This window comes from Blennius ocellaris (genome assembly GCF_963422515.1).
Source record: "Blennius ocellaris genome assembly, chromosome: 18".
Lineage (NCBI taxonomy): Eukaryota > Metazoa > Chordata > Actinopteri > Blenniiformes > Blenniidae > Blennius > Blennius ocellaris.
In genome coordinates this window covers 8336254-8360188 of record NC_137667.1, presented here as the reverse complement: position 1 = coordinate 8360188, position 23935 = coordinate 8336254, and the positions used below count along the sequence as shown (strand labels likewise).

Genomic DNA, 23935 nt, shown 5'->3' with positions numbered 1-23935 from the left:
CTTCATTAACAATTTGTCAACTGTTTATCAAGACACCGTATTAAAAGTTTTCACTTGCTTCTTGATCACACATCAACTTTCTTTATAGTTTTCTGAAGTCCTTGTTTGTTCTCTGTTCGGTGGTGTAATTCAGTGTACAGTCTGTAAACAGAAAAAAAAAAATCTAATTAGAAGAAAATCTGCAAATGATGTAAGATATCTAAATATTTTGTCTTAGATTGTGCATCTGCTTCAAAAAATTATGTAGTATTATGTAGTATAAAAGTATTGTGATTTTGTAGATATAATACATCACATGCCAATGATTTATGAAAGTATTAACATTTTTATATTATTTGCTATAATAAACATTTAATATTACTATGCAATCTGGTAATAAATTCATCCTTGGATTATTCCATAAATGTATCATAGAACGCCATCAAAGAGAAGTAATCAGCTCTAAAAACAACAATATTAATGAGCTGCACAGCGTTTGTCAGCAGCTTTCAGATATTCAGAGTTGGCGAACATACTCTCTTTAGGAAAGTAGAAGTACAGATATTTGTGTAAAAAAAACAAAAAACACTTTGCTGAAAGTAGAAGTAGTCATTTAACTTATTTGCATAACGAAAGTAAGAAAGTTAAAAAAAAAAATATTAATCAGGTTTTAGCTTTATTTATTTCACTTCTACCTTTATTCTGGTGGTGGTTGGTTACATGCATATGTGCACACGATATAGCTATTTTAATGGATGTTCATTTCAGTTTATGTGGATTATATGGCAGCTCAGCAGTTTAAATGCTGTGAATTTGTATCAGTCGTAAAGTGCTATTCCTTCCTGACTTGTTCTGGTGCATTAAAGCCGTCTGACGCACTGTGTTTTCATGCGACCCTGAGTAGCTGCCACTCCAGCATTAATCCAGTAGCTTAAATGGGACAAGAGGAACTTGACCCCAAGCAATAAACTGCATTTCTTCTCCAATGTCTGCTCTAAAAATAGAAAAAGATACCATGACAGAGAAAAAGTTAAATTGGCATCAAGTAACATTTAAAGCAGGAGTGTCAGACATACAGCCTTACGGGCTGAAACTGCATGAAACGTGCAGATAATAGATGAACTGCAGTGTTTCTATAGGAGTTTCTGATGTTTTCACTGTGTCACACAGTATCAAACATAAAAGTAAAGTAGTATTACAAAGAGATCTGTATTATGGCGGTGAGTTTGTGAAAGCCTGCTTGGTGAAGGTCGCAGAAATCATGAACCCAGAGACGTGACGGGCTTTGATTTTACCAGCATGACTTTGAGGAGAAACACTGTGGCAATACACGACTTCAGATCTTTTAATAGATTTGCCAAAATATGAAAAACTCATGTCATTTGCTCTATTTTTGCATTTAAACTGTTTTTGTACATTTCACTATGGTTTACATTGGGAGGCATGATGAAAACTGCATGATGTTGAAACCGAAGATAGTTTTGTTTCCCCCCCCAAACAAATCCTGATTTTTGATTAAAAGCTGAGTTTTTTTTAATACAGTACTAAAGATGTTTAAAACATTTAAACATGTCATTATTTCAAATCAAATCAAACTTTAGCCAAGAGAGGAAACACCATCCTTGGGAGCCGAACACATGGAGAGGAGCCACAGCCTACAGCTATATAGAGAGGGGCATTTAAAGATTATTGTGCTCAATTTTTATAATTATCATTATTACTCATCCTATATTATCTATATTTGTTCCTATTCTTATCGTTATGAGAGTAAAAACTCCTTAAAAACATCTAATCTGAAGTTTGGTTCGAACACTGACAAGAAAATTAACGAAACATTTTCAAAAGTGACGATAAATTGCTCAAACTCAACGACAGCTGTGAAACTGCACCCCTGCTTACCTGGAAAAAGGACTTCAGTCAGTGAGGATTTCACTTTGAAGAGCTCTGGGTTTTCTTCGGAGTCCTGACTGGCATGGAAGCTGGTGAAATGCAGCGCGGGCCACCAGTCCTTCCTCTGGGCCATGTTTTCGACGACAACGCCCTCCCAGTCCGCTCTGTTTTCAAACACAACCATGGAGAACCACGTCCAGTGTGTGGAGAGCTTCCAATATATGTCAGGCTTCCAGCGCTGTTGTACCTACGTTGTCTGCAGCTGCTGAATAATGTTCTTTAACGGTTCCCACACGTCTAGGTTTCTCTTCCAGCAGTCAAAGTCCAGCATGTCAAGAATGACTCCTAAAGCTTTGTGGGCAGCGTTGTGTTTCTCTGAAAACAAAAAAAACAACACATATAGATTCCTTGCTACTACTGAAAACAATAAAGTTGGACCTGCAATGGATGGATGAAGGATCACTATTGTTCATTCCTTCAAATTAATTACGCTGAAACCAGATTATGTTGATTTAACCTGAAATTTCCAGGCTATTTCTAGCTTTACCTGACCGTAGCAGGATTGAGGAGTACTCCAACATCAACTCATGGCTCGGGACTAACGCATGGAGGACCTGCAGTATGACATCCCAATGTTTAAAGTCGTGCTTCACATAAAACCGCCAACTGCAAATCTCACAAAATCCAATGTAGTAGACAGTACTCTCCTTTTCCTATCATACCTTCAAAACTTTCATCAGTTTTTTCTCTGGAGCTTTGTGTCGCTTCAAGTACTGGTACAGATACACGTGTGCGTTGGGATTCGGTGGGAAATCGCTGTCGTAAGCATAGTTATTCAGGGCATTCAGAGCCTCGTCGTGAGCTTCGTAAAACTCCAGCATCTACCAAAAGAAGGGCAAAGGGAGAATATGTTGAAAATCCTGCAAAAAATGCAAGACAGACGGGACATGTGGCATTTAAATGCAAAGTAGGCTTTTCCACAGAGAGAATCATAATTTGAGAATAATACTTTTGAATTATATGATCATCTCAAAAACATCAATTTACAAGAACACGTTATCAGAAGTGGCAGATTACAAAACTGGCATAAAAGAGCGTGAATATGTCCAGTCGTGTTACTCTGAACAAAGAACATTCTGCAGCCCAACGCGTCTTCAAACGTGGCGTATCATCAGTCCACAATGTAAAGACCATGTGGGCCATGAGTGCTCACCTCAACATAACTCAGTATGAAGGGATCCCAGACGCCCGGGTTTTTCAAAATCTCCCGCAGATTCACAGAGGCTTGCCTGAAGTGGTTATGAACAGCCTGGTTGTCATTGGAATCAAGAAATTCTTAAAAAAAAAAAATGGAAGGAAAAGAACAAAAAAAGCTCTTAAAAATGAAGAGTTATTGACTGAACCAATATCAGTTTTGTATTTTTTTAACCAGGTTGACTGAACAGAGACACGCACATAGTTACTCATGTGACCAGTAGGTGGCAGTGTAACATCACAGAAAAACTGGAGCAGCTGACAAATAAATAATGGATGGCTTTGGGTGTTGAGCAATGCATCTTCTTACTGCTGTGTCTGGACGTCCTGTCACACCAGTTGACATAGTTCAGCAGACTCCTGTAGGCCTGGATCAGTTTGACCTTCTGATGCTGAGCTGCAGACTCCTTCCCGTACCTCCAGCTCTCTGCTGCAGCCAGCTGCTGCTTCGCTTCAACAATATGGCCCTGGAGCATCAGGTGGAAAGCATGTTCCAAGGAAATCTATACAAAAAAAAAAGAAATAATAAGAATAAGGCAAGAATCCCTTGATTTGAAAGGCTACCAATACTGGAGTGCAGGTTCATCAGCCAGCGTACCATCAGGTAGTGTCGAACTCCTGAGTGTTTCATTCTCTCGTAGAGGATGTTGTAGTTCGCCAGTGTCGAGTTGGGGAGATGATGAAGGATCTCGGTGCCGATTCTCCAAAGAGTCTGGGGTGGAAATGTCAAAGGGAGCTTTAATGGCGAGGACGAAACGAGAGAAAGCGCGTCGGTGTAGAGGATCGTGTGATCCACACGTTTGATTCCGGAGCGTTTGAAAGTAAAGGGCCCTTGTTCAGGGACCCTCAGTCCAAGCTCATTTCCCTAACCTCTCGGCCGCCACGGAAAAATTACTGTACTCGTACAAAAGAACTGCTTCAAATTACACCCATTTTTACTGACCTTACACATTTTGGTAAATCACCTGCAAACTTCTGCCCATTTTTTTAAGCATTTTAACTTTGTACACCAACATAACTGGTTAGAACCTAAAGACTGTATGTCAAATGTAGGCTTGTAGCTTTACTTTTAAAATAATTTAAAACACATTTCATGTGTGCACTCCAACTGTTTTCTACCGAGATCTACAGACAGAAAGTCACATATTCATTTTCTCACATACTGACATTATTATTCTGAGCAAATAAATTCAAATGCATGATTTTCGACTCAGAGGAAAGTCGAGAAAGAGAAAACATGTAAACTCTTCATTTGGATGACGACTCAAAAGTGCTCAATACGCCACTGCACAGTATTTTATTATTGGGAAAAATTGGTGTAAAAGGATGAATTTTCATCTTTAGTTTGATGGCAAATTTTCCTTAACAGCTCAAAAGACCAGGCAATTTATTTCATTTGTGTGAAATGTTCTATAATTATCTGTCACATAAGACCAAATGTGCACCAAAAACCCAACGTGCCTCTGTCTGCTGCTGTGCTGAGGTGGGATACGTGTCTTCTAACACTTGGGGATAGCACGCCATGTATTCTGCTGCCTCTTGCCATCTATGATGCAGCATGGCTTCGCTGATGTGCTCCAGACACACGCGGGTACTTCGGTGAAACCCAGTTTCATGTGGAGTCTCTGGAAAGCATAAAGAGCATTATCCGATTAATATTAAAATGGTGGAACCAGTTTTTGAGGCAAAAAGGGTTCAAATTACTGCGGTTTTGTGAGAGTTTCCGAGATGGAGGTTCCAAACTGTATGACGAACATTACAAATTGATGCTCATGAGGGTTTGGTTTTTATGAATTAACGGCATACTTCAAATACGAAGTTCACATATTTATGCATCTCTGTACTTTACAGAAAGCCAATATCCAACTGTTGGATATTACAGCATTTCTAAAAGATATGATGAATTGCAGATGCACCTGAAATGCATTCAGGCTCTTTATGTAGGGACACAAGTAAAGAAAATCTGACAATGGCAGAAACTAACGAAAGTTGGTACCATATGAGTAACATTCCTAATTATTAAATAAAACGTCTCTTTGATTCAGAAACACAGAGCCGTTTTGTGTGGAAGCAATACACTCATGTCATACTCACCGACATTCAAAGGGGAAGCCAGAGGAAGCTTTGGTTTTTTCTCTGTATTTGTGGAGTCGTCTGAGAAGTCGCTGTCACAATGGAAGCCTCTGTCCTTTGGCCCCAGCTCATTCTCCAAATCATCCATCGCAATTCAGGTTCAACGTCTCCCCCCTTGTTTTTTTTAAATCTGGTGACCTATCCAAGGTGTTCCCTGCCCTGGCACAGGATAAAATAGATTCGGTGTTAAGGGCCTTAAGATGGCCATGTGGTAATAGATGATGTATAAACAAAACTGAATTCCATGACGTGCTGCTGCATATCTGGTGCTGACCCAAGAAATGTGACTCATGATTTAAGTATTCAGTTTTTAGACATGCCACTGATTTATTTTGCAGTTTGACAACAATCTAACACGTAAAGACGTCTAAAAAAAAAAAAAGCATTGAGAAGAAAAGATATTTAAATATTATAGTGTAGTGGTATGTTTAAACTCTCACCTCTTGGGTAAAGTATGCAAGTGTGCATCCAGAAAGTGTATTTGGGAACGTGATGCTACAAATATGCGAGAAATTACTGCAAATACTCTCGATATATTTACAGCAGACTTGATCTGAGCACAGTAAATACAACTTCACTGCTTCAGTCATTTCCAGTTCTTAAAAACGTCCTACATGCGAATGTTTTGGAGCTAATTAACACCAGCTGATATGTTGTAATTTGAACCAATGGAGATCAGATTTTGACTAACCTCGTAGATTCCAAGTCACATTAGCAGCGAGCCTGAAAAATCTTGTTCACGCAGAAGTCCAAACGCGCGAAGAGACTTTAAATCCACGACGTTTCTCATACAGATAAGTACAGAGTGAGAACTGAATATAGATTAATAAGAATTTGATACATCTTTTCTATGAACTTCCATGCTCTCAAATCTTGAAGCAAACAGGAAGTGTGGGGGCTGTTGCGTGCTGATTGGCTGCTGTAGGCAGGAAGAGGCGGGGATAAATGTATGACGTTTTACATGCTGACGTTGCTGTTTCTGCATTGCATGTTTTGTTCTGGGTTTTTTTTTTCTTTTTCTCATTTTTACTCCTGATCTTGTCGTTGTTCACTGAAAAATCATATGAAATTTAAATATAGCTGCTTAATTAATTGTACTTTTGTGACATCACTCTTAAACAATATATATTATTTATTGTATTATCTTTATCTTAATGAAGCTTTCACCTTATTTATTCTTTTTATACCTTTCCTCATCGAAATATTTTGATATATTTCATAATCTCAATTGTTTAACATTAACATTCTTTATCACCAAGTTTTAATGTATTTCCTTCATTTCACTGTAAATCACTGTGGATTGTCTTGTGTCTGAATGGTGTATAAATACATTTCCCTGGCCTTTCCATAAAATTTGGGGGAATCACTTTACTAAATTATACTGTTTGCTTATTACTCTTTACAAATTTAAAATATTGATTATGTTTTCCTCTTCCTTCACTGTTGTCTTTGCTGTCTGGGCTCTTTCTACTGCAAATATTCTTCAGTATCTTTGTTTACTGAGGGCTCTGGACAGGAGGGAAGTTTCATGCACCAAGTACTTGTGTGAATATTCACATATGGGTACGATAAGAGGGACCTTGATTTCAGTCTACTCAATCTGAGGAGAAAAATTTATGTTTTGCCAGATGATTATTTTCAGGACTGGCTGATTGATAACTGCTCTTTGAAGATAAAGAGCAGTGGGATTTCTTTGACCCAATGAAATTGTTTGACCCCAGGCTTTAATGATAATTAAATAATTACAAAAAATGACAATATTTTCACGTCTTGTCAGATTAAACATTTGAATATAGATTCACATACAATGCCAATCATGCCACAGTCATCCCAAGGCATATTTACAGAGATAAAATCAACTGTATGAGCAAGCCTGGGCAATTGTAGAAAGGAAAAACTCCTTTTAACAGGTTGAAACCTGCTGAACCAGACTCAGCAGCGGAGACGTTGTGCTGTTTACATCGGTTGTGTTTAGGGGATCAGAGGAGAGAAAGGATAGGACAGGGACAGTATCAGATGCCTACTCATGAACTGTTTGAAGAAATTCTAGAAAATATGCATGGGGAGAACATGCAAACACACAGGGAAGCCCCCAAGGACTGAAACTAGGGACAGAGTTTTATTATGCAAGAGTGCCGAACTGAGTGCAACTCATTAATACTAAAGATTTATAACTGGATACAGAAAGTGACATGAGATTGACATCCATAATGTTCAGTAGCTTTAAAGAAAGCTAATTTTCCCTGGACATCCAAGTGATGTTGTATTTTTATATTGTGTATTTACAAGGTAATCTCACTGTGACACATGTTATCAAGAGAGACTTGTAAAAAATGCATGCAGGCTCATATTGCATAGGGCAGACAGATTGGAAGAAAAGTAAAATGATAAAAGCAGTGTAGTGGTGTTTGCCTTTGTGTGTGTGTGCGTGTGTGTGTGTGTGTGTGTGTGTGTGTGTGTGTGTGTGTGTGTGGAGCTGAAACACCTCCATCCTGGAGGAAAGCCCTCGTGAGTCTACACCCAGCCGGATCTGCTGTGCTGACGTGTCGGCTCGTGCCGCCCAGTGCTCGTGCTCATACTCGCGCTCCAGCAGCAGCAGCAGATCCGTGCCCGGCTCCCACCCTGCCAGCATGGCAGCTAAACACTGCTACCGAAAAGGCTTTTTACTACTTCTGTTCAACTTCATCTCCACCGCGGCCTTGGACAAGAGGTTCTCCGACTTTAAGAGATGCGCCGACGAGGAGTGCAGCAGTAAGTTTCTGCGGGCTTGTGAACTCCGAGCTCCGGGGAGAGAGAGAGAGAGGAGGAGGAGGAGGTGGAGGAGGAAGGAGGGGGTGAGAACTCCCTGGATGCGTCGTTCCCTCTCCATCCTCCATAAAAAAAAAAAAAAAAACTGCGCCTTATCTCTTGACCTGTTGCCGGTCGATATTCGCGACCTTGGTTGTCCGCCCGCCGCCCGCCCCGATGCTGCTTGACAGCGCGATGCTCGGGTGTAGCAGCGGGAGTTGGCGGCGACGGCAGCCTGCGGCTCGGTGGAGTTTTTCGGGGAGACGCGGTGGAGTTGGCCGGTTGCCTGGCTGCTCCGGCCTTCGCTCCGAGGACTGGGAAGCTAAATGTTAGCAGCTAATTAGCCCCCGGTCGGCTCACTCCGCTAGTTCTCGAAACCCGGTCCCCGCACAAACAACAGCTGCTTCACACAGATTCCTTCAAATATTGACAAGTCACAGATACCTCGCTGACAATAGGTATAAATCCGTGATTGCTTTGCGGGATTTAAGCAAGATTTAAAATGAGCTGCTTTGCCACAAACCTACAATGTATCGAGCTAAACATCTGCTTATGTTCAAGGGAATGCTGGATTATTCACCCTGATCTCTTAAAACACAACCACGACAGAAACGTGTCCTGAAAGGAAACACTGATAAGGACTTACTCTGGGTCATTACATTATAATTAACATAATAATACCATCATTATAACTAAGATATGCCTAAATACAAAACCTGAGACTTGAAGACGTGACAGTTCCAAACAACAACACCATAGTCAGAACACACTTGTTTTTATTTCTCTTTCTGCAGCATCAGGTTTTGTCTTTATTTTCTTGAACCTAATGATGATGCTTATAATGAAATACACATAAAGAGCTGCTGCTTTAATACGATGCAATCAAATCTATTCCGCATCAGAAGATAGCAACCCACACACACATAGGGTCCGTTTTTAATTGGTTAGAGTCTGGTTAGGGTAATGGAGAGAGACATGAGGATTTCATCAAGCATGTATCCCTAGAAGATCATTGTTTAATTCCTCAGGATGTTTCAAACAACTTTCCTGCAGTGTTCTTTCACAAGCTGGGCAAATGTAGGAAAAATAATGCTGCTTGCAGGGCAAAGGGCTACCAAATTCCTTGTTCTTTGCATATTTGCTTTGCATTTCATTGCTGGAATAGAAATACTCTCATTGCCTTTGATTTAAAAAAAAAAAAAAATTCTTACTTTGCAGCATTTTATAACAACGAGCTGCATTTGTTTTAGCATATCTGGTATGACAACTATGCAATGCAAGTTTTAATGACCCCTGGTGAAATGTTGTGGCTGATTAGATAAATCTACAGAATATAAATAGACATAGGAGATTTGCCAATTCTCCTGACAAATGAACTTATTTTATGCAGAAATCATTGATTCCAGAGCATTTCTGAGAAGCTTTTACTTTCTTGACATAATGTTTAACAAATTATCGTAATGGATAGTCAGATTAATTGATGTTTCTAAGAAGCATCTATATTTTGAATAAATCACCACAACATAAACATTTTTGTTTTCGTTTTTAAAAAGAAAGAAACTAAAATGGACTACCAACTGCATGTTTGAACCATTGTGCCAGAGGAATAAATGACTTTTCTAAATCTTGGATGTTTCACTTTTTCAGTGCTCCTTTGTCGGGGAAAAGCTTTGAAAGATTTCTCAGGGCCAGATTGTCGGTTCCTGTCATTTAAGAAATCTGAAACGGTCTATGTATACTACAAACTGGCCGGGAAAAGGGAAGATGTATGGGCAGGAAGTGTAAGTATACTGGAATAAATGATGAAGTGTGATTTTTTTTTTTTTTTTTTTTTTTTTTTTTTTTATCTATTTGGTTTTTTTGTATTGAAATCCTCAATGTGTTTTCTTACCAATAGGTTGGGAGCAGCTTTGGCTATTTCCCAAAAGATCTCCTTGCTCTAAATCACCTTTATACTGCTAAAGAAGTTGAAATTCCAGCAGAGGTATGAAAACATGACATTCTTCATATACTTTTCAACGATCGCTTTACTCTGCATACTTGTAACATTATTTTTACGTGTGTTTTTTCCCAGGAAACAGATTTTGTCTGTTTTGACACTGGATTTGACAAATTTCACAATTACAACTTAGATTTGTTGTTAGACACATCAAGACAGGAGAGTGAGGGAAACCCTGAGCAAATCCCAGAGGTGGACAGTACACAGAAAGAAACACAGCAAGAAGCACAACAGAACAACTCAGAAGAAGTGACGGAGAGTGAAAAACCAATTGCGCATGACGATGACTTAAATGATCCAAGTGCCTCTTTACATGTGCCTCATGACACGTCGACTGAATCACTTTCATTCGACGCAACTGAGTCCAGGACGTTTGTTTCACCTGATGAGGAGGCCGATCAAACGGCAGAAGACGTTCATGCAACTCACAGGGTGGAGAGTGTTCTGGAAACATCACCAGAGAGCAGTGAAACCAAAGATGCACCCACGATATCTGAAGTAGTCCCTGTGCCCGCAGAACATGAACCCATCTCGATTTCTGAAGGCATGCAAATCCCTTATGTAGAGACTACGTTTGGAACAACCTTTGATGCCGTCGCCACCGACAACGAAATCACCAAGAAGGTCACTCCAAATGAGGAGGAGGACAATGAAGAAGAGGAATATTATCCCGAAGATGACGACGATGTCGTCCCTGAAATTCCTCTGCTTACATCCACCTTGGAAACCGTCAACACTCCATCATCCGATCCAGTGAAATTGACAGAAAGTCCACCACCAACACAAAATGACGAACCAAAGACTGAGGAGGGAAACATGTGGACGTCAGATGGAGATGTCAAGTTTTCGGTTGTTACCGGGGGAGAGAGGACTGCAGATGTGAGTTCGGAGGAAGATGAAGATGAGGATCAAGAAGAAGAGGAACCGACAGCACAATCCTCCTTGATTTCTGAGGAATTAAAGACAGAAGCACAACCTGAAGAATCTCCTAAACCTCTTGAGATCGTAGAGCCAGACATTCAAGATCCTCCTCAGTCCAGCCCCATGCATCCAAACATAAAAGATGCAAAGAAACTTTTATTTGTAAATGATGAGGAGGGTGATAGTGAAGTGATTGAACACGAGGAGGCTTTGGACGACCCAGTGAATTCGGCAAAACAGCGTCACACAGAAGACATTGTGTTATCAGTAGATCCAGTGTTGGAAAAACCCACTCTAGGAAGCTCTGAGAGTGAACAACCTGATATTAAATCCCTAAATGAACTCACAGAGGAGGAAACAGAGGAGGACATGGTCGATGACTTAGAAGTTATTGAGAGTAATGTAAATGTACAGGACAGCAGTACAGTAAACCAACAGGATGTACACCAAAGGGTTACTCAACAAGCAGTAGACACAAGCAAAAGTGAAAAAGACCAAAAGGAGCGATCTGTGCTTTCGTATATCAAGCGCAATGAAAGTATAATAGGTACTAGCCTACCTAATGACATACAAGCCCATTCAGCAAGTGATTTAGAAAGTAAAAATAGTGTTGAAGAATCTTCATTTGAGGTACAAGAGGAGCCAGACACCATGGAGGCGGAGGAAGAGCGTGACAAGCAGAAAGAAGAACTACTTGAAGATGAAAATGCAGTTTCCTTTTCACAGTCGGATGCTGCCGAACAGTCTCCCGAATCAGCTCAGCCCACGACTCCAGAGCCCGAGTACAGTGACAGCATCATGAGACTGAGTCTGCTGAGAGACCACCTCTCACATGAGAGCATGGAGCGAGTCCAGAAGCTTCTAGGACTTGAAAACCTCTATAAAATAGAGGCCATGTATAGTGACATGGACGCAGAGTTACGGGCGACTCGTCTGTCAGACGCGGCCGCAACACAGGACGTCGAAAGCGCACTGGAGGCCATCCTGGAAGTTTCCGAGAACGCCATCTTGGATCACGTGGAGCGCATTCTTGACAATCGCAGTAGGAAACAAAACTATGGCCAGCATAGGGACACGAGTAGTTTTGATGAGGAAACTGAAGTACTCGATGAATTTCAAGAGCTTGCATTCAGCCTGAGACAGAAATATTCAACCGCCAGCGACAGCACACCGTTAGCACCAGGAGAAGCACTGGATAGTACAAAAGGTAGGTTTTGATTTCTCTGGCAGTTTACATGCTATGGACACAAGAATGCTGATAAGCGATGGACCTCTATGTGAATGGTAGAGTCAGGCAGCATTGCACATTTTGCTTTATAGGTAAGACGGCTCTAGCATATTGCGACAGTTTATTGTTCACAAATAAAATGAATACAGATCTTTATAAAACCAGTATCTAATTTCCAGGTAGATTGGGAGCATGTTCTCATTAAGCTAAAAAAGGACTGCAGTTCACACATTGCAACAGAATTCATCTGAAATAACTTGTGATGATTGACTTTCAGTTTTCATTGAATAGTGATCAGAAGGAGCGAAAGCTGTTTTTATGGTTGTGCATTGTAATTGGAGCAGGTGTCGCTAAAATGATATGTTGGCGATAAAAGGTAAACTGAATTCAAACTCGATGTGTTCTTTGGTGCTCCTTGCTTGGCACTCACCTCTGTACAGTCATACAACAGCATAAATATAATGTTCCCCTAAAACCCACAGAGATGTTAAAACTGATTTCACCGACTCACCCCCATGCGATAATTTTGGTTTTGCAATTACAGATGAAGAGAAGTTAAATGCTACAGCTGACATTCCGCCGGTTGTTCAAGAGAAACCTGGTGAAACCATCCCTGAGCCCGAGAGCGAGGACAAGCTGAGGGTAACCGATGGAGAACAGCTGAGGGAAGTGGAGGAGGAGCAGATCGTACTGGATGAAGGTCCCGCTCTGCCAGATAGCAGCATGGAGGAAGATGGTGGACACTTTACTAAAAGCAAAGAAGATGAGCCGGACTTCAGCGCATCAGATGAGATGGTCCCTCAAGACTCTCTGGAAAATCCGTTAGACATGGGCCTCGGCGTGGAAGTTGATCAATCCCCCTCAGGTTGGTAATCTTAAACCATCCTAGTTGTGGAAGTCGAGCTTCAGCTCTCAATCTTATTGATTATTATTTTTTTTTTCCAGATCATTTTAAATAGAGTATCTACTCTTTGTAACTGACAACTTTGTTGAATAGAAAACAATCTTTTGGTCCAAATGCTAATGCTTCAGTGTTGACAACTGAGTGCAGAATTTAGGTTTTTAAGGTTATATTGCATTAAAGTCAAACAGACATGTTTTCTTTTAATTGTCCCACATTTTCCACACATACCAAATCACTGAAAACAAATGTTGTTTGATTAGGAGCGGTGGATGATTCAGTGGAGCCAGTCCCTGAGATAAGTCAAGAAGTGGAAGAAGAAGAAGGAGACAGTGTGGGATTATTCACATCTGGGATTGTTTACGCTGGCTGCATTTTTTCAATGATCCAGAATAAAACTACGGAGTGGACCATTGTGGTAAGAATTTTAAGATGCTAAGATTTGTATATAGTAGCTTCATCATAGTTGCACATTTTCACAATTGTGTTTTGTCACAATTATGAAGAAATGTGGTTAAATCCTCGAGAATGAAGTTTCAAGAAAGTTTGTTACTTTCTTGAATGATAGAATGTTCTGATTATACCTTATTGGGAACAATGTTCTCTGACTCTCTTGATCATGTATGACAGTAAACTGAATATTTTTGTGATTATAAACTACGAGTGTAATAATGCATTTGAGACCAATATAAAGATGAAACAAATATCAAATTGTCAGTGAAAACAATGCATCCTTATGGCAGGTATGCATTTTAATAACCTACTTTCAACACATACAGGGAGAGATCATTTGCTAATCTGTTATAATAACGCTGTTATGTAAATATAAACTTGTGACTGTGTGTCTAAGATCGTTGCATTGCATAGGAGTTACAGGGAGTTACATTAACTCCTTGTGTGGCATTACATGGAGTTGTTTATGATTTAATTTTTACTGATAATATATTTTAACAGATTTTGTATAAAATAGCGTTTGTGGACATAGTAAAACACCTAAAACAAAAATAAAAGTTACTGTATTAGCCACTGACCATGAAAAACGCGCCTTGTCACTGGGCTTTCTTGCAATCATGCTGCGTTCATGTAGTGGTGAAATAGTCGGTGAAAATAACACTCAATGCGGAGAGTTTGAGCGAATTTCCCGAACTCGGCTACAACTCCTTAGTATGGTAAGAAAATGTTACTATCAGCAGTAATACTTTTATTGTCACTTTACTGTTGAATGTAGACTCAAAAAGTATTGTTTACATACTATTTATTGACCTTGTTATCGCAAAAGCAATGTATCCTCATGAGTTCTGGCAGTTTTGGGAAGATGGAAATTCCGTGATTTCCTTGAACGCCCCCCGGGCCTCGGTCTTGTTGACGATGCTGTTGAAGGCTGAAGTTCACTCAGCCGGTGTAGAACTGGGCACTCGTACAACCGGCAGGCCTTATTTTGTCATCCTTTGGCAACCTATTACCATAACACAGCGTCGCGTAGTAGACTAAAAGCCCGTGGACTTAATGTCATTACAGCGCTTTTGTCTGTGCAGTGTTATTTGACGTTTGAATGTAGAGGAGCTACCGTCTGTTGTTTTCCTGTTTGAAACAGTAGTGGTGAGCCGGGATTCAGTAGCCGGTCGCAGGCGGATTTATTCAGCACCTGTCTACTACTATCTCACGCTTTCGCCATTAGTGACGACCTTTCTTGAATTTTCTTGTTTTCGGGACACCGTAGTCCCATTTGCTAACGGCTAGCTCACGCTAACGCTTGCTTTGCTGCCCAGTGTTAGCACGCCAGCTAGCTGCTGTCAGTCAGGTGTTTGGCGTGATATTGCTCCAAAACATGGAGAGTGAAACCTTGTCCCGGCCTGTGCTGGAGCCGGATCATGTGTATATGCTTTTCCTGAAGGCACTGCAACATGTAAGTGAAACACTGATCAGACTGAACCCATGCGTCGTGTATTAATTGCTGCTATCACGGCCTGCTGACGTGTTAATGAGAGAATGGCTGATGGGTTTTCAACGGAGCCTCACAACTGTGTGAGCAGCACAACTTCCACTTTTATGTACCTTCTTGCCTTGTTTACCACATTCTGATTAGATTGCCTTGTCGTATAGAACAAAAACACTTCTGAAACCTCGCTAAAATGTTTAGTAAATCCTTGTGGAGTTGAGGCACATCATAATATCACACTCGAGGTTACTGCATCAGTTCCCTGCACTGCAGCCAAACTCATTCCCTTTATTTTCTCGTCATTTGTGTATGCAATCCATTAGACAACTATTCTGAGATCACAATGCTTGTAGGTCAGGATAGATGCAGGATATGGTTCGAAACCATTTTACAAATATGGAAATATACATGTTTACAGACATTAAACAAGGTCTGAACTGGCTGCGTCAACCTTAGTTTAAAATTGTATGAAATCCACTATTGGCACTTGCATTTGTCTTTACTGAAGTAGTTCAGAGTTCACATTCATGAAGGATAATGCTGGTTTAGTTCTATTTACGGGTGAATGTGCAAGTTCTGGAGTTTGCATGTTCTCCCTGTGTGGGTGCGTAGATTTCTTCTGGGTACTCTGGTTTCCTCCCAGTCCAAAAACATGTACGTGAGGTGAATTGGTTGGCCCGAGGTGTGGCCGCCATTGTGTTGGTTTTCTGGAAGTGTTTAGTTTTGCACTACCACTATACAGGTTTAATTTCATTTGGTACAACAATGCATGGGCCCAGCGGTATGAAGCTCTGTTGGCCGGGACTGATGGAGGAAACTTATAAAAGCGTCTTCACTCATCTTATATTAGCATTTAACATTGTTGCTTTGTTATCCTATTGCTTCTGCGATCATCACTTTCTCTCAGCTTAGCTCATATTGAGGCATTCATTGTTAAATATAAAGATATTCCTCGTGTTTACTGACCTTGCAGAGGGTTCGAGCACTGCTAATATTTTCATTTGAACTCCAAAAGTATTAGGTTGGTGGCCTAATCCAATAAACAGTTCAAACTCCACATAGTAAAGTAAACACTATTTATGAATAGACTTGTTTCCTGCTCTTTTCCAAAAAATTTTTAAAGAACAGTACTCAAAAGACCTGTAACATTGGATGTTTCTCTGGGGTAAACGTATAAAGGCATTAAACAATTCTATAATCGGTTGCTATTTATTGCCCTGCCTTTGTGTTTTGTTTAAAAAGAATTACATTTTGGCATTGCTTATTTAATCAATATACATTGACTGCTTAGAGTTGCACCAGTTAACTCATTGCATATTGTTTTTGCGTGTGTGTTCTTTGCAGTGGCCACTCCCAGTGTGTAGATGCATGTGCATATTGTATATTGAATTTAAACCGCTGTGCTGAGCCGGCTCCATTTCTCTTGTCAGTATGAACGTCACAATAGTTTTTCCTTGTGTGCAGATGATTTCATTACTGCCAGACGAGTGGAAGCCGGGTGAAACTTTGTTTGGGTGTCCTTGGCAAGCTGTTGTCATCACTGCTCTGGTTGGAGTCCTGACCTTCATCCTCTTTTTGTGGAGGACCGTGTTGTCTGTAAGTGTTGTGATAAAGTGTCTTTCCTCTCCGCCCACGTTTATGTCAGTATGTTTGACAGCAACAAAGATTAAAAATGTACTGGTACACGGTTTGGTTTAATGTAACACTAAAGATTTTTTCACCGTTTTTTTTGTTGTTTCTTTTAGGTAAAGAAGAGAGTATATCTCGGTAAGTTTTCAACACATTGATTTGCACATAAATGTAAAAAATTCAGTCGTGTGGATTCTCGCTAACTGGGATTGTTGTTGTGTGAAAAGTGGATGAGAAAAAACTTGTGGAGCAAATCCAAGCACTCAAGAAAGAGAAGACGGAAGCTCTCGTAAAATTATCAGAAGTGGAGAAACAGGTGAGCTTCTGGAAAAAAAAATAACATTTCATATATGCAGGATGTACCAAGACGATGAAATGTTTGTGACTCACTGGGTGTTTCTTTTCCAAGTCTGAGCAACTGAAAGAGCATCAAAAACAGTCGAAGGACACCATCAGTAGTACGATGAAGAGGATGCAAAGCCTCAAGGTGAGCGAAGAAAAGGATAGCTTCATTACTCCCTTTTCTTTTCTTTTCTTTTCTTTTTTTTTTTAAACCTTTTAACGGTGGCCCGTTGTTGAAACGTGCCTTTCTCAGTCACTCGTACTGTGTTTTGGAAATCTTGACTTGTGTTGTGTGCTTCGCCTTGAAATGACTCCTCACTTTTGTTTCACTCTCCCAGAGTAAAGTTTCGGAGGCGGAAACGCTGAGTGAACAAATGATGGTGGAGAAAAAGAAAATAGCAGCACTCCTCGAAGAGGAGCGAGCAAATTATCACCGAAATGAAACCAGGGTGAACGTTTGCTTCTTTCTATTCCTACTATATTTCAAACAGTCTTGCAGATTCATGATGATATAAAATATTTTGTTTTGTTGTTGGGTTTTTTTTATGTACAGATTGAAAAGTTAGAGGAGTCAAACAAGAAGTTGCAGCTCAGCAGGAAAAAGATTCAAGAAGCGCTCGCTAAGGTGGAAATTCACAATATTCCGCAATATTCTCTGCGACTCTCTAGTGTCAGTACACCTAATAATCTGTATTTTGCTGCAGACTACGGTGCTCCTGGATGAGGCAAAGATCCGTGAAGACGCCCGAAATGTTCAGCACAAATGTCGAGAGAAAGACTTTGCGACGTTGAAGGAGGAAAACAAAAACGTACAAAAGTTTTTAGAACTAGTTGCACATCAGATTTAGTTCCAAACTGGATAATTGACTAGTAATATTCCTCTTTTGCTTATTTGTCCACAGTTCAAAGTTGCCATCAAAGGCTGGGAGGACAAACACAAGGAGCTGAGCGAGCAGATTAAAGTCTACCAAAAGTCCCAGAAAGACCTGGAGGATTCTGTGGTGCTTAAAGATCACAACGTGGAGGTCAGGCCGTGAACCACCGTCACGCCTTCGTCTTAAAGTCTTAACTCGGTGGGGCCCACTTATTGGCTCACCCTCTCCCACGCTGTCTGCCGGCAGGTGCTGTCCGACCTTCTGTCCGACTTAGACGCTTGTGACTCTCAAAAAGGCGACGCCAGACTTTTAGAAAACGGCGACGTGGAGCCTGGTGAGTGCGGCTCCGTCGCTAAATAAGGGCTGTAATGAAATAAGGAGGTTTCAACTTGTGTGCGTTTGTCTCCTTCAGATAAGAGGACGGGCATCAAGAACAGGATCAAACAGATGATGGATGTTTCCAGGGTAGGATAGCAACGCGTGTTTGCAAATGTTCCAAATGGGAAGAGTAAATGTTCAAAGTGTTTAATCGTGGAAACTGTATTTTGATCTGATGAAGGTCCAGACCACTCTGAGTGTAGTTGAAGAAGAGCGGGATCGCTTCATGGCGAAACTGCTGAATGAAGAAAAGGCCCGAAAGACGCTGGAAGGTTCGTCCGACTGGAATTTTCTTTTGTCGTCTTCATTTCGTGAGCCATAATCTGAACGAGACTCTCTGGGATTGAACAGAACAACACCAGGAGCTGGAACACGCCATCGCCACTCTGAAAGGCGAGAAGAGCCACGTGGAAAACCAGTTCACCATCCTCCAGCAGAAGAACGAGATCATGGTGGAGATGTACCAGCAGAAGGAAAACGCTCTGCAGCAGTGAGTCAAAAGCGTGTCGCGTGATTTCCAGCGGCGTTCCATTTACCCCCCCCCTGTGGATGAAACCGCCGGAGGATAATATTCCGTCATGGTAAACGGCCCCGGGACCGCGGTGTGAATTCGCAGGAAATTGACCAAGGAGGAGCTGGAGCGGCGCAGCAAAGAGAGTCTGCTGTCGGAGGTGGGCGGAAAAGCCGTGGAGGCCGAGGAGCAGGTCAAAGTCTTGAGGCAGCGCATCAATGAGATGGAGGAGCAGATGAAGAAGACCGAAGAGGTCTACAAGGAGCAGGTCATCCTCTTTCACCTCCTCTTCAGATGTTTCTCAGGCCGCGCAGTTCTTCTGAGTTTGGATGTTGAGCTGGTGTATTTTAACGAGTTTCACTGCAGCGTCTTGTCAGTTCACTTCATTCTCTCACCAGATGTGTCTCCTACAGTGGGTTCCTTCAAATATCCACACGTTTCTTTTTGTCTTTGAATTTTCAGATAAAAGAACAAGAGAATAAGACTCACTCAAACTGGGTACGTTGCACCGAGTTCACTCGCACGAATCGAAAAGTCGGGATTTAAAGCCGTTTTGCGCACGCGTACTAATGCTCGCCGTCGTCTGCAGGTGAACGCTCGGAACGCGGAGCGAGCGCTGAACCAAGAGAAGCTTGAAGCTTCGAAGCTTCGTGAAAAGTACGTTTTTGCCTCAAACTGCTCAATTTCAATCTCTGCCATCAAACGAGTGTGTCTGTTGATATTTAGAGGATGCATCTGTACTTTTTCTGACCCCTTTTTTTTTTTTTTTTTAATTCTCCCTACATTTGAAGACAAGTAGTTTTTCCTCCCTTCACTCTTTGAATGTCTCCTCTGAGGACGATTCAGTTAGTGAACGGATTTGTTAACGGCAGTAAAGGTTGAATGCCAAGACTTCACGTTTCTTAAAAAAAAAGAAGAAGAAGAAAAGGATATTATTTAAATAGGTTTTAAGTGGATTTCTTGCCGTTTGATGAAATGATCTCGTCCTCATCACAGCCAATCAAAGCTCTCTGCTTCGTCCACAGACTGGCCGTCCTCACCTCCCAGCTGAACGAGCGGCGGGCTCTCTGTTCAGGCCAAACTCCGGGCAGCCCGCCGGCCCTCGGCAGGGTGAGCAAACTCTTTGTTTCTTTCTTCTCTCTCTCCTTTTTTCTCACGGCAGAGCGAGGGAGCGAGTCGCTGCTTCGCCTTGTAGCTGTCGGGAGCGACGATCTCCCCTCCGTTGTCTTGTCAGCTTCAGTTTAAACGGCTGCTTTGGTTGTGACAGGTGATCATACGGGCCCTCCCCTGTGAGCGGGGGCGCCCGTCTCCCCCCCGTTAATGATAGAGGGTCCCAGACGGCCCCCCTCTGCCCCGGTCGGGCGACGATTGACCCGTATGGTGAGTCCACGTGGATTTCTTCACCTCTTCGTCACCTCCACTACAGCATCACCCCCCCCTCTTCAGTGTCTCCTGACTTTTATTTTTTTTTCTTCCTCCCAGCCTCCTTCACCTTGAGTTCCTCATCTTTTCCCTCCTCCTCTCAGTCTGTATCGCATCTTCCTGGTTCCCGCCCCTGTTCTGTTCCTTTCAGTGAAGAAGATCATCCTTCTGTTGAAATGCATGTCACCTTCTGTCCTTGTGAATGTTTTTTAACAACAAATCTGGATGAAACAGTCTTTTTAATTCTCGGTGAATAAGATTGTCGAGTTGAACCTTGGTTTCCGAACAAGTCGGGTCAAGATGTTGCTCGGCAACAGCCAGCAGAAATGTTGTCATTTTCCATTGCGTTTGTGCGGATCTCTCTTCTTCAATGCAGTTAAACATTGTTAACCTCAATCTGCTTGATAAGGTCCCTTAAGGGAACATCTCGAAGAAATGGATCAACTTTCAGGAGCGAATGAAGTTCGAAAATCAAGGTTTTTTTTTTAACTCGGTTTCCAAATTTCAAATCCAAATGTTCACTGATTTAAACGGAACATTTTCAGGATCTTTCTCATCTCTTGGCTCCCTGTTCGAGTCTCTCCCTCACCCTACATCGTCTCTACCCGTCTGATCCCTCCTCTCCCGCCCCACCCCCCCGGGAAGGCGCGACACGTGGACTCCTGCTGGCTGCTGTTATTCACCCAGTACGTTGTTCTTATTCTCCGCAGGTCCTCGGCCTCCGTCAGACCCGCACGGCCGTTACGCTGAGAACAAACACATCTCTGGGATGGGTACGTCCTCCGTGGGCTTTGCGTTTAAAAGCTTTCACCTGTCGATCTCTGCCGGTCTCGTCACACTCTGACCTTTCTTTTTTTCTCCTTTGCAGACATGATGGGCCCTCGCAGCTCCTCTCCAGCCAACTTGGACGGATCGGTAAGTTAGTTTCCATTGATAAAACTCCCCCCCCCCCCTCCGAATTGGATGCGTAGCTCCAGAGCTCCTGCCTACATTCTCTGCCGTGTGTGTCGTTGCTCTGAACAGACACAAGCAGTAGATCCACCAGATAAAAGAGGCCGAGGCTGAGGCCGAGGCCTCCACAGAGAGCCGGAGCCTGTGAGTATCCAGGCCGTCCAAGTCCGGGTGGCATCGGTTTGCTTCCACTAGAAGCTGGATTTTGGATCCGAGAGGAGATTTAACGTTGTTTCCCTGGGGGGGGCTGTGTGTGTGGTTTTCACCGGGCTTTCACAGAAGCACCGTGATCCATTTGTCACTCAAGTTGAAGCACTTGTGAACGTTTTCCTTGGAATAATCATGGTGTGTGGTGACTGGCCTTCCGATTGAGCCCCTACTAAATACACTGACGGTCTGCGGGTGAATTCTGTGGTTTGCGGGATGTTTTTTGGTGCATGAGTGGAGTGTGAATACGTCGGTACTCCGCCGTGGTTTTTCCTTTTCTCCATCACACATCTCGGTTCTATTTTCAGGGCCCGGGATCCTTCCTGGCGTCGCCAATAAGGGACTCTCCGGGCCCCATGCCGCCGGGGCCTCCGCCCGGACACGGGCTCCACGACCCGCTGCTCCCCGGGCCCCACGTCCGCCTGCCCCCGCCCGGAGCCTACAGGGCGCCGCGGCCCGGCCCCTACCACCTCCCGCCCGGACCCCCTCCGCACATCCCGCCCCCTCTGCACGGGCCGCCGCTCCCGGCAACGGTTATCCGGGCATGCCCCCTCCCGGGACCGATGGCCGGGGATTTTGGACCGCGGCCGGCCAACGGGCACGTGTTCCTGCCGCGGCCCGGTCCGGGACACGTCATGGATATGCGGGGTCCGCCGCCGCCTCACTTCCGTCCCCCGCCACCTCATCACTTCGGACCGATGCCTACGTCACATGGTACACAACCTGAACTGAAGGATTCTTCAGGCATTTTGTTACAAACTTTTATCAACCAGAACTCAGGATCTAAGTGTTCATTAACCCTTGGATGCACAGAAAGAGTTGCAATATTTTCAGATTCTAGGTATTTCCTCAGAAAACATGTTTGTGACATGAGGGCCCATTTGCATTTTTATTTATTTTTTTCATTAATTTGAAGAAATTTCAGTTTTTGTCTTCTATGAAACTTAATTCTTAGCAACTCTGACTGTCCCACTTAAACATGTGATGTCAGCAGTCTCACTGCCCTGGAGGTCAGTTTTATCCAGTAACATGAACTTATTTTCACTGACAGATTATGATGTGTGATGAATTAGTAATCAAATGTTACTTTGACCCCCCCCCCCTAGTGGAAGAGTGGGGTAGTGATACAAAAACTGCAATTTCTTAATATTATGAAACAAATATATAAAAATGCAAATGGCCTCATGTCACAAACACGTTTAATGAGGAACACCTGGAATATGAATATATTACAACTTTTCATTTTAAAGATGTTGAAGAATAACAACCTGTGGGGTCATTTTTGTCAACAATTACAATCGCGATGGTAAAACAAGCCGTATTGACCTCCTTTTGTTCTCGTCCCGTCCAGATGCCCGTGGGCCTCTGGGGCCGCGTCCACCCGTCCCTCCCGACGCCTACTTCCACAGCGGGCCCCACATGGACCTGCCTCCGCCGCAGCACCACCACCACCACCACCCCCACCCCCCCCTGCAGAACTCGGCGGGCGCCCACGGCGGTCCCGGCCAGGACCTGCACGCCAAGCAGGAGGCACCTCAGGACTCAGCAAGGCCAGCCGCGGTCAAGCCTTAATGCCCCCCCCCCCCCCCCCCCCCCTCCTTGAACTTGTCCAGGATCCAGTCCAAACACCGGTCATGATTATTTTCATGTTTCTGTTCTAAAAATTAAAAAAGAAAAAAGAAAAAAAAAAAAAAGCATCGTTCATGAAAAAAAAAAAAAAGGTCCTCAGATTAATGAAACGAGTTGTTTGAGTTATGAGGGTCGCCATTTTTCTCAGCAGCTTTTCGTGCAATAACACTCGACCATATGCCAGAGGATCTTCATTTTTGTTGATATTTTAATAAATATATATATAGCTATGATTTTTTTTTTTTTTTTCTTCATGAGGGCAAATTTTTAAATGTCATTTCCTGTGGAAATTATTTTAAAAGAGGAGAAACAGGAGGGGAGGTGTAGCTTCGAGCATTTCAGGATATTCTCATTTTCCCCCAAAGCTGTTGCTTTTAGTACGAACTGAACAGTTGGTTTATGTAATTTGATGGCCAGATGTATAACTTATTTTACTATGTTGTTAGAACTTTTAATAATAAAGAATGTGAAAGCAGCGGACGGTTATGGAGAGGTGCTTTTAAACACACGCGCTCCAGTCGGGCAACGAGGAATCGAAAGAATTAAGGCGTCTGTGCCCAACCTGAACCACAAGCTCCCGCTCTCACAAGGAGAAAAATGTTTTCTAAAGGGCTTTGAATATTCATTGTTTTGAGCTGATGTTAAAAAAAAAAAAAAAAATGTTTCCATAAATGAAAAAAGTGTGTCTGCAGTCATTGTTGTTGCTTCCACCTGCACTAAGACGCTTAATAAAACCTTTAGTTTGGGAAAAGGTTTAAATCTTCCGTCCCGGTGATGAAAGAAAAAGAACGGTCCAATAAACCAAGCAAATAAAAAATTAACCATTGATTTTTTTTATCTTTTTTTATTTTTACATTTCCAAGATATCAATGATGCTGCCATGAAAGTTATCAAACTCGCTTTAGACTCAAAGCAGTACTGTCAGGATGAGTTTGTAAAAACCTAATGCAACGCCTATAG

At 42.3% G+C, this 23935-nt stretch overlaps 2 protein-coding genes across 2 annotated transcripts; one reads left to right on the top strand and one right to left on the bottom strand.

The window, feature by feature from the left end:
- Positions 1–17: 17 nt before the first annotated feature.
- Positions 18–6073, bottom strand: taf1a (TATA box binding protein (TBP)-associated factor, RNA polymerase I, A). Its single transcript, XM_080513851.1, has 11 exons — positions 5948–6073; positions 5218–5415; positions 4585–4748; positions 3722–3835; positions 3434–3626; positions 3083–3204; positions 2592–2750; positions 2417–2483; positions 2121–2244; positions 1879–2033; positions 18–141 (listed from the first exon to the last, which is right to left on the bottom strand). Exons 2-11 carry the CDS (start codon positions 5342–5344, stop codon positions 83–85), a joined length of 1284 nt encoding a protein of 427 aa, XP_080369977.1. The 5' UTR covers positions 5345–5415; positions 5948–6073; the 3' UTR covers positions 18–82.
- Positions 6074–7872: 1799 nt separating this feature from the next.
- On the top strand, positions 7873–23764 carry mia3 (MIA SH3 domain ER export factor 3). Its single transcript, XM_080514574.1, is given in 34 exon segments — positions 7873–8007; positions 9691–9824; positions 9941–10027; positions 10118–12170; positions 12736–13056; positions 13356–13510; positions 16496–16627; positions 16777–16798; positions 16888–16976; positions 17070–17147; positions 17341–17451; positions 17556–17627; positions 17707–17811; positions 17905–18027; positions 18124–18211; positions 18290–18342; positions 18437–18527; positions 18607–18745; positions 18872–19034; positions 19229–19264; positions 19356–19423; positions 19792–19829; positions 19832–19876; positions 20034–20036; positions 20039–20070; positions 20072–20132; positions 20135–20146; positions 20899–20961; positions 21057–21103; positions 21212–21229; positions 21231–21270; positions 21273–21283; positions 21655–22060; positions 22698–23764. Coding segments are annotated over 34 exon segments (5238 nt in total). The 5' UTR covers positions 7873–7886; the 3' UTR covers positions 22919–23764.
- Positions 23765–23935: the final 171 nt, after the last annotated feature.